Source organism: Gavia stellata, chromosome 8, assembly GCF_030936135.1.
Source record: "Gavia stellata isolate bGavSte3 chromosome 8, bGavSte3.hap2, whole genome shotgun sequence".
NCBI classification, from domain to species: domain Eukaryota; kingdom Metazoa; phylum Chordata; class Aves; order Gaviiformes; family Gaviidae; genus Gavia; species Gavia stellata.
This window is the reverse complement of record NC_082601.1, coordinates 43972978-43987199: the sequence shown is the minus strand read 5'-3', so window position 1 is coordinate 43987199 and position 14222 is coordinate 43972978. Positions and strand designations below refer to the sequence as shown.

General features: G+C 63.9%; 2 protein-coding genes across 3 annotated transcripts in view; one reads left to right on the top strand and one right to left on the bottom strand.

Annotated features, from left to right (window-relative positions):
- Positions 1-6825, top strand: part of COL18A1 (collagen type XVIII alpha 1 chain) — a 42245-nt gene extending 35420 nt beyond the window's left edge. Inside the window, exons 17-43 of the mRNA XM_059820823.1 lie at positions 801-941; positions 1014-1085; positions 1201-1227; positions 1356-1400; positions 1546-1608; positions 2048-2083; positions 2155-2244; positions 2373-2402; positions 2503-2529; positions 2751-2813; positions 2966-3040; positions 3134-3169; positions 3292-3345; positions 3569-3643; positions 3861-3932; positions 4124-4166; positions 4312-4374; positions 4454-4497; positions 4584-4706; positions 4801-4945; positions 5043-5116; positions 5195-5323; positions 5515-5550; positions 5653-5925; positions 6008-6205; positions 6399-6514; positions 6609-6825. Coding sequence (XP_059676806.1) covers positions 801-941; positions 1014-1085; positions 1201-1227; positions 1356-1400; positions 1546-1608; positions 2048-2083; positions 2155-2244; positions 2373-2402; positions 2503-2529; positions 2751-2813; positions 2966-3040; positions 3134-3169; positions 3292-3345; positions 3569-3643; positions 3861-3932; positions 4124-4166; positions 4312-4374; positions 4454-4497; positions 4584-4706; positions 4801-4945; positions 5043-5116; positions 5195-5323; positions 5515-5550; positions 5653-5925; positions 6008-6205; positions 6399-6514; positions 6609-6822 — 2364 coding nt within the window. The 3' untranslated portion in view covers positions 6823-6825. The remainder of the gene's footprint in view (positions 1-800; positions 942-1013; positions 1086-1200; positions 1228-1355; positions 1401-1545; positions 1609-2047; positions 2084-2154; positions 2245-2372; positions 2403-2502; positions 2530-2750; positions 2814-2965; positions 3041-3133; positions 3170-3291; positions 3346-3568; positions 3644-3860; positions 3933-4123; positions 4167-4311; positions 4375-4453; positions 4498-4583; positions 4707-4800; positions 4946-5042; positions 5117-5194; positions 5324-5514; positions 5551-5652; positions 5926-6007; positions 6206-6398; positions 6515-6608) is intronic.
- Positions 6826-8273: 1448 nt separating this feature from the next.
- SLC19A1 (solute carrier family 19 member 1) lies at positions 8274-13708 on the bottom strand. Of its 2 annotated transcripts, none has more exons than XM_059820824.1 (6): positions 13662-13708; positions 10732-11054; positions 9211-9958; positions 8792-8984; positions 8567-8708; positions 8274-8469 (listed from the first exon to the last, which is right to left on the bottom strand). In XM_059820824.1, exons 2-6 carry the CDS (start codon positions 10906-10908, stop codon positions 8281-8283), a joined length of 1449 nt encoding a protein of 482 aa, XP_059676807.1. In that variant the 5' UTR covers positions 10909-11054; positions 13662-13708; the 3' UTR covers positions 8274-8280. The 2 variants fall into 2 exon arrangements, with proteins under 2 accessions (XP_059676807.1, XP_059676808.1); XM_059820825.1 differs by having other exon boundaries at positions 10732-11042.
- Positions 13709-14222: the final 514 nt, after the last annotated feature.

Here is a 14222-nt window from a genome sequence, read left to right as displayed (position 1 = left end):
CTCCCGCCACCCTCACTTGGCTTTCCTCCAGGCGCTGCCACCTTGGAATGCAGGCAGGCAAGCCGAGTGGGGTGTTTCAAGGCACAGAAAAGGGTTTGCTTGGGGGGTTTTGGGTGCCCACACCTCGCTGGGCAACACCCCGTCTTCTGTGCACCACTCTCCGCCCTGCCTTCTCAAGCTTCTTTCCACCCCGCATCCCTGAGGGTGGAGGTAAAGGCTTGGTGGGATGCGCAGGATCACCCTCCCTCCCTCGGGGGCCAGGGTGCCCCTTGGGATGACCCATCCACCACAGCCTGAGCTGAGGGCAAGAGCCTCAAGAGTTAAGGTTTCTTAATGCTGCCAACATCAAGAGGGTAGATGGGGTGACATTGAGAGGGTAGATGGGGCGGCAGCAGGCATAAGGACTGATCCTGCTGCTCAGAGACCTGTAGCAAAGCACAAGGGTGCCTACGAGCATCCCACTCGGTGCTGAGCTCTGCCACCGCATTGGAGCCAGCGACGCGTGTGAAAAAAAATCGCATTTATGATTATAGATGAGCCTCTGGTGGCCACCATGCACATTGCATGGGGAGCTAGGGCCATGCGAGGACAGCCGGGACAAGGGGTGCCGGAGCTGTGCAGTCCCCCATCCCGCAAAGCCCCCTCTGCCCTGGAGACAGAGGAGCATCCGTGCCCTGTCCCAAAGGGTGGTTTGGGGATGCAGGAGGGGATGCGCTGCCTCCCACTTGCACACTCCAGGCAGGGAATGTTGCCACCTCATCCAATCTGTTTCCTTGGTTTTTTTCTTGTCACCTTTGCAGGGCAGCAAGGGAGAAACAGGACCAGCAGGAGCCCCGGGAGAAATGGGCTTAGCTGGCCTTCCCGGGCCCATTGGACCCCGAGGGCAGCCAGGACCCCCCGGTCCCCCAGGACCACCGGGGCCGGGCTACGAGGCTGGATTTGTAAGTGATGGGGGAGTGGGATGAGCTGGAGTGGGGTGCAGACGTGGCTCAGCCCCTTCTCCCCCTGCCTAGAGCGACATGGAGGGCTCGGGGCTGCCGTTCGCTGCTGGCTCCCCTGGACCACCCGGACCCGAAGGACCACAGGTAGCTCCACTCTTGCTGCTTCCCTCCCCTCCATTCTGGGCTCCCCAGGGCATCCCCCGCCATCGTGTCCCCTGCCATCACCCCATGTTCACGGCCTGCTTCTTGTTGCTTGCAGGGGGTGCCAGGAGTGCCAGGGGTGAAGGTGAGGAGCCCTTCAAATGCCTTCCCACCCTTCGCTGGAATCAGCTGCAGGAGCCTGGCTCCATCCTTGCAGGATGCCCATGGGCAGCCCTTGGGGATGCTCCTGCTCTGACACCTCTTTCTTTGCAGGGGGAGGTTGGCAGCCCTGGGCAGCCCGGCTTGCCGGGACCAAAGGTAAGAGTGCCGGGAGGTTGGGACAGGCTGTGTGTGAGCCTCTGGGGTTGGTGGGGTCCTGGGGAGGACCCCTGTGCTCCCCAACCTGGGGCTGTCGGGAGGATGCTCTGTACTGCATCTCGCCCTTTCCCGTGCCTCGTTGCAGGGAGATGCTGGTGTGCCTGGTGTGGATGGCCGCCCTGGCCTGGAGGGCTTCCCTGGACCGCAGGTAGGAGCATCAGTCCCCCCCTTTCCAGAAGTTCCCCTCGCTCCAGGCAGGGCACCCTTGCTCTCTGCAGGGCCACTTGGCAGCAGCTCCATCCCCAGCAGCCACAATCCATCCCCAGCAACCAAAATCTGCCCCCAGCAGCCAAAATCCTCTCCCACAGTGCCTTCGGCTGTTGCCCTGCTCTGGGACTGGGCTCACTGTGTGCCGGGGTGCCCACGCTACTTGGGACCCTGTCCCCATCAGCTTGCCACCCTGCTTGCCACCACCTCCACCCAAGAGCATCCCACTCGGGCTTGCTGCCTGGACCTTGCAGGCAGGGGAGGGTGACCTGAAAGATTTTGATGAGCCACAGGCAGGAGGGGGTCTCCACTTGTGAGCCAGGGTCTGGCCACACATGCTGCCAAGGGGGAAGCTCACCCCTGCCTGCTCCTCCTTCCAGGGACCCAAAGGCGACAGAGGCAGCCCTGGCGAGAAGGTAGGTGCCACTGCGCTGGGGACAGGGACCAGCTGGTGGTGGCCCTGGGGCTGATGGCTTGTGTCTTCCAGGGTGAGCGAGGCCAAGACGGTGTGGGGCTGCCCGGCCCCCCCGGTCCACCTGGTCCCCCTGGACAGGTCATCGCTGTCTCGAACGAAGATGTAAGTGATGGCTCCTGGCTTCAATGCAGCTGGGGGGAGATAAAATTGGGGGGAGGGGAAGGGGCCCAGCACCCATCGTGCGGGGGTACTGAGAGAGACCTCAAACCCTGTTTTGTCTCTTTTTCCAGAAGTCTTTGGCGGCTTTGCCTGGTCCAGAGGTAGGTGCCCCCCTGCCACCCGCACCACCCCCAGCAGTGCCAGGAGGTTTCTTGGAAAGAGGGTGTTTGCTCATACAAGCATCTCTGCTTCTCTCCGCAGGGCAGACAGGGTCACGCCGGCTTCCCGGTGAGTTGGTGGTGGCGCTGGGGACTGCAGGGATGGCACTGGTGCCCGCAGTGAGGCATGGGGCAGTGCCTGGGCACCGAGGGGGGAGTCAGAGTGAAAGCTCTGGGCATGCTTTGGTGAAACCTCTGGTTGCTGGTCCTGCCGCAGCGATGCCGGGGTGGTCATCGGGGTCTGCCTTTGGTGGGCTGGGGCTGATGCGGGCTCTGTGCTCCTCTCTGCAGGGCCCGGTGGGACCGAAAGGAGATCGGGGGTCATCTGGTCCCCAGGGCTCCCCGGGGTTGAAGGTAACTGCTTTGGGCCACCTCCGCCCCGTGGGGTGGTCACACTCCAGGTCCCCCTTCCAGCCTGGTCACTGGGTCCTGGTGGCGATGCCAGCCCCACTGTGGGAGGGAGCCTGGTCTCTCCACCTGCCCTCATGCCTCCTCCTCTCTTGCAGGGGGAGAAGGGGGAGCCCGGTGTCATCATCAGCCCTGATGGGACCGTGGTTACTGCGAAGGCGAAAGGAGAAAAGGTGGGTGTGCTGTGGGAACGGGGGGCATGTCCCTGTGTGACGGGTGATGGGTGGTCCCAGTGGTGATGCCCTTTCCCTCTCCACTGTCCGCAGGGGGAGCCAGGGCTGCGGGGACCAACGGGACCCTCGGTAAGTCACCATCGCCGTCCTCCTTGTATACCACAGGGAGGGACGGGGCTGATCCACGGCAGAGGCGGATGGGGGGTGCCCCCGCTCTGAGCACCCCCATCCTTGTCTTCTCTCCCTTCCAGGGTCCCCAGGGCCGAGCAGGGATGAAGGGAGAGATCGGCTTTCCGGGCAGACCTGTAAGACCTGCTCCCGGTTTGTTTGTCCCCTTGGCCGTCGCCTCCTCCACTGCATCCCCCCACCCTGTTTGCACATCTTGCACCCACCAAACCACAAACCCCATCATGTCCCTGTGGTGCTGAGGGGTGGGGTGATGCTGGGGTGCCAGCGGTGATGCCAGGGTGACACCCTGGAGCTGGTGGGGGGATGAGGACAAGGCTCATCTGTGCTGCTCATCCACAGGGACGTCCCGGCATGAATGGGCTGAAGGGCGAGAAGGGTGACCCTGCGGATGTCAGTAGCGTGCTGGGCTTGCGGGTGAGCGCTGCCACGAGCCCCCCAGGCTGCTGACCCAGCAGATGGGGACACACACGCCGACGGTCTCCCTGGGGACTCGAATCCCTTTGGCAAAGGGCACATCCCTCCCTCTCTCAGGGACTGGCTGCCCCTCTGGGGCAGGGCATGGCCCTGGTGTGTGTCCCCATGAGGACTCTCCACTTTGCAGGACCCTGATGAATCTTCTTTCCCTCCGCAGGGTCCCCCGGGACCCCCAGGTCCCCCAGGGCCCCCTGGGCCTCCTGGCAGCATAGTCTATGACAGCAGCAATGTGAGTAACAACACTGTCACCGTGATGGGGGAAGCTGAGGGCTGGTGACCTGCTTGGCTGGAGGGGACAGGGGACACTCCGGTGGCATCCCAGCCAGGGCTGGCACACGGGGCTGCCGTCAGCATCACATCAAGGTGGGGGTCCCCAAGGATGCTGCTGTCTCTGCATCCACTTCCTTTGCATCCCCGCAGGCCTTCAGCGATTCTGGCCATCCTGCCCTGCCAGCCTTCCCTGGTAAGGGGGTGTCCCTCTCCCTGCCTCCTTGGGGCGGTTTGGGGACTCCCAGAAAGGCCAGTGGGGGGGGACGGGAGCCCCTCCGTTATTGCTGGGGCTGGGATGCTGCAGCACTGAGATGGCATCTCTCTGCTGCTCCCCACAGGCTTCCACCAGTTTCCAGGACAAAAGGGAGAGAAAGGCGATGCTGGAGCCCCGGGACCCCCAGGTGGGTGACCCATCCCCATGGGCAAAGGGTGGCTCGTGCCCACCCCGGCTCTCCTCTCCCCTCCTCTCCCTCTCTGCAGGCCACTTCCCCTACGACCCGAGTCACTTTGGTGCCAACCTGCGGGTAAGCCCTTTGCCTGCCGGCGGCGGCACGATGTGGGGTACCGGGGTGCGCCCTGGCCGCTCACCTTAAACCGTGCCATCCCACAGGGTGACAAGGGAGATGCAGGTCCCAAGGGTGAGAAGGGCGAGCCGGGCAGCACCCCGCTCTACGGTCCCAGTGTCTCCGGGCTGCCAGGGCCTCCGGGACCCCAGGGCTACCCCGGGCTGCCAGTGAGTACTCCATGGTGCGAGGGCAAGGGGGGCATGGGGTGGGGGCGGCATCCCCAGGTGCTTTGCTCCAGGGATGCTCTCTCACACTGCCTAGGGTCCCAAAGGGGACAGTATCACTGGGCCACCAGGGCCTCCCGGACCTCAGGGCCCCCCTGGTATCGGATACGAGGGGCGGCAAGGCCCCCCTGGCCCTCCCGGCCCCCCTGGTCCACCGTCCTTCCCAGGTCCCCACAGACAAGGTGAGTACTTGTGCCCCCGCATCCCTCCCTGCACCCACAGCATCCTTCCCCATGCCCCATGTTGCAGCCCTCTCCATCTCACCCTTCTTCCTCCCAGCTATCAGCATCCCTGGCCCCCCCGGACCACCGGGACCCCCCGGACCACCAGGCACCAGTGGGATATCTTTGGGGGTGAGTTGGGGCTCTGGGGACGGTTGCCCGCGGGCTGGCCAGCTGAGCCCTGAGCCGCCTGCCGGGCTGTGCCCGCAGCTGCGTGCCCTGCCGACCTACCAGGCGATGCTGAGCACCGCGCACGAGCTGCCCGAGGGCGGCCTCGTCTTCTTAACCGACCGGCAAGAGCTCTACGTCCGCCTGCGTGGGGGCTTCCGCCGGGTGCTGGTGAGTGGGGGGCGTGGCGGAGGGGGCACCCCATCTTGGGTTGCACTGCTCGGCTCTGAGGGGATGCAGGCAGCATCACCCTGGGGTTTCAGTGGCATCTTTTGGGGATGCTCGGGCGTCCCCCCCCCCCCTCCATTGCACAAGGAAGAGGAGAGGGGGTGGCTGGGATCTGATGTGCCATGTACTTGCAGCTGGAGGAGCACACCCTGATCCCCAGCTCAGCTCTGGTGAGTCCCCTGTCCCCCATCCTAATCTCCATCATCTCCACCCCAACCCCGACTGCCATCGGGCAGCACCAACCCTCAGCCTGTCTCTCCCTCCCTCCCCAGGACAACGAGGTGTACGACAAGCCCCCCAGTGTCCACTATGCTGGCCCCCAGTCCCCCCTCCAGCCCCATGGACCCCTGCACCCCCTCCGCAACCAGGGCCCCCCTCCCACCGCCCGATCCTGGCGCGGGGACGAGGTGGTGGCCAACCAGCACCGCCTGCCCGAGCAACCCCTGCTCCACCACCAGCACGAACTCCTCAACAGCTACTACATCCACCGCCGGCCGGATCCGGCCCCTGTGGCTGCCCACGTGCACCAGGACTTCCAGCCTGCCGTGAGTGCCACGTGCCGGCGAGGGGAGGTGATGATGGTGGCCAAAGCCGTGTACCTCAAGCCCTGTTGTCCCCTCTTGGCAGCTTCACCTGGTGGCCCTGAACACCCCGCTGAGCGGCGGCATGCGCGGCATCCGGGGCGCTGACTTCCAGTGCTTCCAGCAAGCCCGGCAGGTCGGGCTGGCTGGCACCTTCCGTGCCTTCCTCTCCTCCCGCCTGCAGGACCTCTACAGCATCGTGCGCCGGGCCGACCGCACGGCCGTGCCCATCGTCAACCTCCGGGTATGTGTGTCCCCTTCCCGACACCCCGCGAGCTCCGAGGGATGCAGAGCATCCCAAAGCCCCCATCCATTTGCACAGCAGTGACCGTGGAGCATCCCCTTGCCGGGGGCTGCCGGGGCTCAGAGCTCCTGTGATGCTCTCGGGGTGCAGGCAGGGCTGACTCCCCCCCCGCCTTTTTCCACCCCTGCACCAGGATGAAGTGCTTTTCAGTAACTGGGAAGCCCTTTTCACGGGCAGTGGGGCCCCGCTGCGAGCTGGCGCCCGCATCCTCTCCTTCGATGGCCGGGATGTTCTGCAGGATGCGGGATGGTGAGTGTGGGATCGAGTGATGGGGAAGCAGGGGAGACGGGGGTCTGGACTGCGGTGGGGACAGCGGCAGCCCCCCCACCTTTCTCCTTTCTAGGCCACAGAAGAGCATCTGGCACGGCTCAGATGCCAAGGGCCGGCGCTTGCCTGAGAGCTACTGCGAGACGTGGCGGACGGAGGAGCGCGCTGCCACCGGCCAGGCTTCCTCGCTGGGCTCCGGCAAGCTGCTGGAGCAGGTGGCCAGCAGCTGCCAGCACACCTTCGTTGTCCTCTGCATCGAGAACAGCTTCATGACCGCCGCCAAAAAGTGACACCCCCCCCCCCCGCCTCATCCCTTGGGTACCCCATGCCTCCCCGGGCGGGGTTGGACCAGCCTGCACCCCAGCACCCCCGTGGTCCTCAGCCCTTCCAGCTCCTGCCCTTGCCCCACAGGGTTTTCTTCTCCTCCCGCAGATCTGAAGCCAAAGAGTATCGCCATCGCCCCTGCCCTGGGTTGGCAGGGGCTCACGTCCCACCCGGGGCAGGGCAGCCGTGGGCTGGCTGCCTTCCTCCTCCTCTCGCTCCACTTCTCTTCTAACCCCTAATATTTAACCACTTCAGCTTGCGTCCACCACCCGCTCGGGTGCTCTTTTTGGGGTGGCTGGGCGGGAGGATGCTCGGCAGGGAGATTTCAGCGCTGCCGTGCGGTGTGCCCTCCCGGAAAGCCTGCGGGGCTTTCTCTGACACCCCCTCCCCAACCCCACACTGTCCTCACCAAGAGCTTGGGGCCAGACCCAAATCCATGCTGCCAGGCCCACAGGGTCTTCTCCAGCCAAAAGCCCAGCATCCCACCCAAGCGAGGGACCGTCCTGTGGCGGTGCTGGGGCTCCCCCAAGATGGTCTCCGTCCTCCCCAGGTAAGGACCATCCCACCCAGCCCCACATCATCATCCTCACCCCCCCCGGCCAGCAGCTCATGAGCCCCAGGAGGGTGTCTGGTCCCCCCCACCCCTGCTGTGCCCCCCACCCCAGGCACAGCCACAGCCAGGCCAGGGCGGGGACCGGGGCGATGGGGTGGCCCCAACGTGGGGACAGGTGTGCCCTTGACGTGTGTTTACATGCGCGTGCGTGTTGAGCACGCGTGGTATCGAGGGCAGGCACCGCTGTTAACCCCCCTCCCCATGCCACCTTTGCTGCGCTCTAAGGGCCAAGGCGCAGCAAAGCTGGGTTGAATTGGTGTGGGCAAATCCAAGGTGCTAAAAAAAAAAACGAAAGAAAAAAAGATAAATCTGTTTAACTAGCTTTTTATTATTGTATGGAAATTATTACCATAAAAGCTGTGCGAGTCACACGGTCTCTATTTCTTACAGTCTACTGTATTTTGTGTAATTAATGCAATTTGAAGCCTGTGGATCTTTATATTTTTTTTGTCGGTTGTGTCCTATAAACCATTTTCTAAAGGCACTGAATAAAGAAACGTTATTCTCTTGTAGCCTGGCTCCGCGTGATGATGGGGGGGCTGGTGGCCGGGAGGCCACCCGGACCCCATCCGTATCCCTGCATGGTACCCAGCGGTGGCAGACATGGGCATCCTGCCTCTGCTCTGGTTGTGTTTGTGGCTGGGGAGGGGCATAGCCCCTGCCCCCATGGAGCAGAAAAAGGGTCCCAAGAGGTATGTCCTCAACGGACTGGCACCAAGGACTGCCGGCGGGACAGGAAACGAAGCACAGGGTGACGGTGACGCTCACTTATGGAACAGAGATCCAGCCGCAGTGGTCGCAGAGCTGGTGCTCAAGCTCGCACGGCGCCTGCCTCTGGGCTCTTCTCCTGCATCGACACCTCAGCGGGGAGCTGGCAAGGCTCCTTGGCCAAGGCCAGCTCCACCGGCTGCTTGCGGCAGCTGTGCTGGATGCCCACACCGACGGCCGCCAGCAGGTAGACCACTGCCAACAGCGTGAAGTAGCCGAAATACACGTAAAACTGCAAGAGAGGTGGGGAGAGTGATGCTTGCAGCCCCCCCCCCCCCATCCTACACCATTAGGGGACCACCTCCATCCTAGATGCCCCCCATCCCTACCTGGGGATGCACAGACAAGCCCAAGCCCCTCTTGTCGGCCACAATGATGGTGATGATGGTCTTCAGCACGGTGGCAAAGAAGGTGTTGACCCCGAAAACGAGAGCGCAGAGCTCTTTGGAGAGGGAGGTAGCAATCTGGAAACTGGGAAAGAGAGGAGGACCGGTGAGCCCCTGGTGCCAGCCCGGCTGCTGGGGTGGGAGCGGGTCCCCAGGGGTACCACGCACATGGCGATGGGCACCAGGAACTGGTAGGAGCCGCGGAAGAGGACGTAGGCAGTGTAGCACAGCCAGATGTTGCTGGTGGTGTTCATGAGCAGGAGCAGCCCCGCCTGGAAAGCTGTCACCACCCCGATCACCAGCTCCGACCACAGCGTCCAGCGGATCTTCACGTAGCCGGCGGTGAAGGATGCGATGGCCCCTGGGGAGGGGATGAAGGATGCTGTGAACACCTCATCAGCATGGGACCACCTTGCGTCTGCCAGCCTAGTGACGCTCATCTCATCTACAGACGCTCAGCTCATCACCACTGCCAAACCACCCCCTGCATCCTCAAAAACGCCGTAAGGACCACCATTCCCAAGGGACGCAGTGGGATGGAAGTGTCCCCCCCACATCCCCGGTGTCCCCAGCCCAGGTGACCATACCCAGCAGCGTGGAGGCGGCGTCCACCCCTCCGTTGTACACCCGGCCGTTGTCCGTGGGGGGGTAGATCTCATTCCAGAGGATCTGCACGTAGTACAGCATCAGGTAGTAACCGGCCGAGTTGAAGACCCACCACAAGGACCAGAGCCGGAGCTGGGGTTGCCCAGCCAACGCTCCCACCTCCCGCAGCATACGGCACAGCACCGCCTCCCGCCAGCCCGGCGTCCCCCCACCACTGTCCCCCCCGGCCATCTTGTCCAGCTCAGTGGGTGCAGCCCCGTCGCCAGCCCCCTTGGGCCGGTTGAAGAAGAGGCTGCGCCGGGGTCGCTCGAGGAAGAGGGTGAGGACGAGGCCAAAGCTGACGAAGCCCAATGAGACGTAGTTGAGGGTGAGGAAGGAGACGCCACCCAAGGTGACACAGAGCTGGCCCAGCACTGAGCTGGTGAAGACACCCAGGAGGACAGCGGAGCGGGAGTAGCTGGCTATACGCTGGTAGCGTGATGGGGTGACAAGGGAGAAGATGTAGGAGGAGTAGGCGATGCGGGCAGCCATGGTGATGCCGTAGAAGAACTCCATCAGCTGCATGGCCAGGATGGAGGTGCCCAACACCAGCAGCAGCCAGATGGAGATGTGGCTCAGGCTCTGCAGCACCAGCACCGGCTTGTAGCACAGGTAGTCCGTCAGCAGGAAGACGGGCACCAGCACAGCCATGTAGGAGTACGTCAGTACCGGTGTGATCACGTTGGTCACCTGCCGTGCATGCAAGGAGGGGCTGAGCATGGGGCGCAGCACTGCCAACACCCAGGGGACACATTCCTGATGCCCCCAGCCCGGAGGAGTGTGGTTTGGGTGGGCATCAGCCACTGACCCCCATGGCGGCACACCCTTGGGGAGGAATGTGGTCCACGGCGCGCTCAGCCAGGGGCCTGGCTGAGCCTCGGCCCCCTCCCGTGCCGGGAACGCGGCGTTCCCACGGACACAGCAGCCTACTGGGACCGGGGCCAGCATCCCTTGATTGGGGGATGATGACATGTGGCCCCTCCTCGTCTAACCCCATCATTGCCAGCAGCCCAGTGGTGCCCAGCCCTGTGCCTCCCACTGCGCACCGTGCCAGCATGGGAGGGTCTCCCCGGCGGGATGGGACAGGGCTTCTCCCAGCCTGGCACCCGCTTGCCATCCCACTGGCTGCCCAAGCAGGCAGGAGTCAGGCATTGCCCCCTAAAATCAGTTGCCAGCCTAGGCACAAGATCTTATGCCGGGAAAGTTGAGCCTGGGACTTAGGGGACAGGGTGACCTCGCAGCCGGGTGAGACAGGGACATGCTGCCAGCTGGACCCATACCACACCACCTTCTCCCCCCGAAAAAGCACTGCCATGCGTCACCGCACGCCGCCTTGCCCGGGATGTGGCACACCTGCACCCATCCACGCCTCAGGACTGCAGGAGGATGCTCTGGCCAGCCCCAGGGTGGTCATCGTGTCCGGAAAGGGGGACACCAGGGGGGACAGGCTGCCCGTGGCTCACCTCTGCCTGTGTGAAGTTCTTGTCAGCCCCCAGGAGATACGGGGTGATGAAGCTCTCCCCGGGCCGAATCTGAGTCATGAAGCCGTAGAAGCAGAGGTAGAACACTTGTAGTTTCCAGCGCTCGTCCGGCACCGTCTCTGATGCCGGCTTTTTGGCGTCGTCATCCTTCTTGGGCATGGCTCCGCCGGCTCTGCAGCGGGACGGCGGTGTTATCCCAGGGACCGTCAGCTAGACAGGCTTTGCTGGGCCAGGCAGCCCCTCGCTGGCCGCAGGCGCTCTCCGATGCATCGAAAGCCACGTCGCTGCAGTTTCTGGGGAGAAAGCTGCATTTGGCACAGGCTCAAATTCCTCCATAATCTCAAGGCAAATAAATACCACTACCTTCTCCCCAGGAGATGTTCTTGCAAGAAGAAAAGCAGCCGTGCGTCTCGCTGTGCAAAAGCCGGGGGGGGCCATTTCGAGCAGCATTTGTAAATCCCGTATTAAAGAGCCTGGATGCACGAAGTGCCCGGCTCTGCAGCGAGGCATCCTCGGCTCCCATCACCTCCTTTTTCTCCCTTTTAAGAGTCAGTGGGGTTTTACCCCCTCCCTGAAGCAACGCTTCCCTCTGAGCCCAGTCGCTCCAGTCGCTCCGCTGAAGACTCGGAGGCAGAGGGATGCAGACGCCCTGCGCCAGGGATGCTCCGGAGGGAGACAGCAGCGGCCGCAGGGACCGTGCCAGTTGTGAAAGCGAGTTAATGTGCACACCGGGTGCGGGGGCCGCCCGTGTTATACATTAGCTGGGCGGTCGGTGGGACTTTAGCCGAGCCGTAGGCAAGCGGCTGTCCCTCAGCTCTCCCCCGGCAGGACGCAATGCTTGGGTGGCATCGGCCAGCCTGGGGAGAACGCAAAATGCCACGAGGTTCACGGTCCAGAGGAGGATTAAATGCTCATATCCTGAGGTTTGGCCGCAGGAAAGCTGGCAGCACTGGGGAGGCCCGATCAGCAGTCACGGGATGAAGGCAGGGGAAGGAGAAGGCCTGGCCCAGGCGTCCTCCCAGTGCTCCCCACTCCCACGAGAAGTCACTGACAGTGCTTTTTGAGCCATAAAAATCCACGTGTGCCAATCCACGCTGCGGGAGCAAGGTCTAGAAAGCTGATTACCCAGCTAATTGCAGAATGACTAATCACAGTCATTAAAAATTAAGTCCATGGTCCCAGACCGTGCCCCCCCTGCTGCCATCCTGTGCGGCAAGACTGGGAGGCTCACCTCTGAAGAGCCCCCTCCGGATAACGCACGCGGCTAATGGGGAAACGGGCTGGCACCGGTGCCGGCCTGGGAAAGCTGGTTGTGATCGAAACCAAAAGGGGCAGGGGGAAGCGGGGTGCCTATTTGCCCCAGTGAGGAGTCACTGGTCCAGCGGCATTCCCATCGGGATTTCAGCACCGGTGCCTGAGCATCGCCAAGATGCTCGTGTCCCGGAGTTCACAGCTGGACAAACAGCCTCTCCCTCTTAAATAGGTCCCTGGGGAGCGGAGCAGGGATTCGGTGCTTGCTTACAGCTATCACCCTGAGCCGGTGCCAGCTTGGGTGCCGGATGGAGCACTGCAGCCCCCCCGCCGTGCCGGGAAGGGCAAGGAGTAAGGAGTGGGGGCTAAACTCCCCCCGGATGCCTGCCCCAGCACTGTGCTATGCTGTGCCGTGCCCGCCCAGGGCCCCTGCCAGCCGCGACGGCCTGGACTATGCCCCATCTCCTGCTCGTCCCCGAGCCACTGTCACCTCCAGCAGCCACTCTCTGCGGGGCAGCGCCCTGCCATGTGCTCCAGGACCCCGATGGGCTGTTTTCCACCCTCTGTCCACCCTCCACTCCACGCCCATTTGGGAAGCAGATGCTCCCCATTTCCTTTCGTGCCCATCTGAGATGACTACAACTGCTCATCCCTGGCCCAAAGGAAACCATCCACATTAAACCTGGGATACAGTTCCGTGCCGCTATCCCAGTGCCACCATCCCCGGGAGCACTGGCTCCGAACTCCTGGCATGTGTGTCCCCACACATCCAGAGCCCCCAGTTCCGAACCCATCTGGCCAGACCCAGCTCCACCTCTCCAGACCACACATGGAGCTGCCACTGCTCGAGGTGAGCGGGCGCAAGTCCCAAGGGATGCTCCCAGCTCGGTGCTGTCATCCCCCTGCCCTGGTGCAAGCCAGGCAGAGGAGCGGGAGCACAGCACGGGCCGTTATCACCGTGTGAACCTGGTTATCACCAGGTTATCATGGTGTGACCTTGACAGGGGATCGCCATCACACCACATGCTTGTCAACCTGCGGCCAGGGGCAATGAGGTCGCCCGAGCTTGGGCATAGCTCCCCGGGGAGCCACGGCCGCCGCAGATGAGCCACGGCCACCACAGATCGGAGGGGACAGCCCCGGGAGGGGGAATGCTCTCTTCTGCAGCCGCATGTTGGTGGCACAGAAGTGACGCTGCCAAGGCACGACATGTTTTGCAGCGAGCCGCCGGGCGGGCAGGCGATGGAGGCGCAGGAGTCCCTGGGGCACCTTCCCCAAAACAGGGGGGGAAGCTCCCCAAAATACACCCTCGCCCACCTGTTACCGAAAATATCGGTGACATAGGCACCTATCTGCCTCCCCCCCCCCCCCCCCAGCACCCAAGGGATGGGTGGCTCCTTCAGGTGCTGGGGGGTGGTTTGGGGTGCACGTGGTAGAGGAGGGTGTTGGGGGGGGGGCGGTTGTGCGGCACCAGCTCACCCTGTGACAGGGCACCCTGCGTACCCTGGGGGCACCCCACATCCCCCGAATCCCGGGCACCCGGGGGGCACCCGGGGGGCACCCGGGGGGCACCCTAGGTACCCCGGGGAGACCCCACATGCCCGGTACCCCGGCTACCCCGGGCCCCCCAGCATCCCGTACCCCCCTAGCCTGGGCCGTACCTGGGGGGCGGTGGGCATGGGGGCTGCGGGCCGTATTGCCCAGGCGTAGTGGGGGGGTCCCAGGGCTCCCCGCGGCCCCGCTGCCGCCGGATCCGCAGCAAGCCCAGGAGGAGGAGGAGGAGGAGGAGGAGGAGGAGGAGGAGGAGGAGGAGGAGGAGAGTGTGGGGAGCCCTCGGGAAATGTAGTCGTGCCCCATATGCGGGGCGGCGGGGGGACTACAAGCCCCACAGTGCAGCGGGCAGGAGGAAGGGGAGGAGGAGGCAGAGGAAGAGGAGGAGGAGCCCGGTCACCCCCGGCGGCAGAGCCCCGCTGGCAGCACGTGGTTGTGTGTCCGCGGTGGGGTGAAATCCACACACCCCCCCCCCCCAAAAGTGTCGCTTCTGCATCCTGCCCGCGCAGCCCCCGGCGTGGGGGGGACGGACGGGACGGACACCCTTCTCCGGCTCCTTCTCGCCGGGGTCAGCTCCCCGCCCATCTACCGTCGCCTCTGGGCTGCGGGGCCCTCCCCCCCCCCAAAGATGTGCTTATGGGGTGAGACCTGGCCATCAGGACAACAGGGGC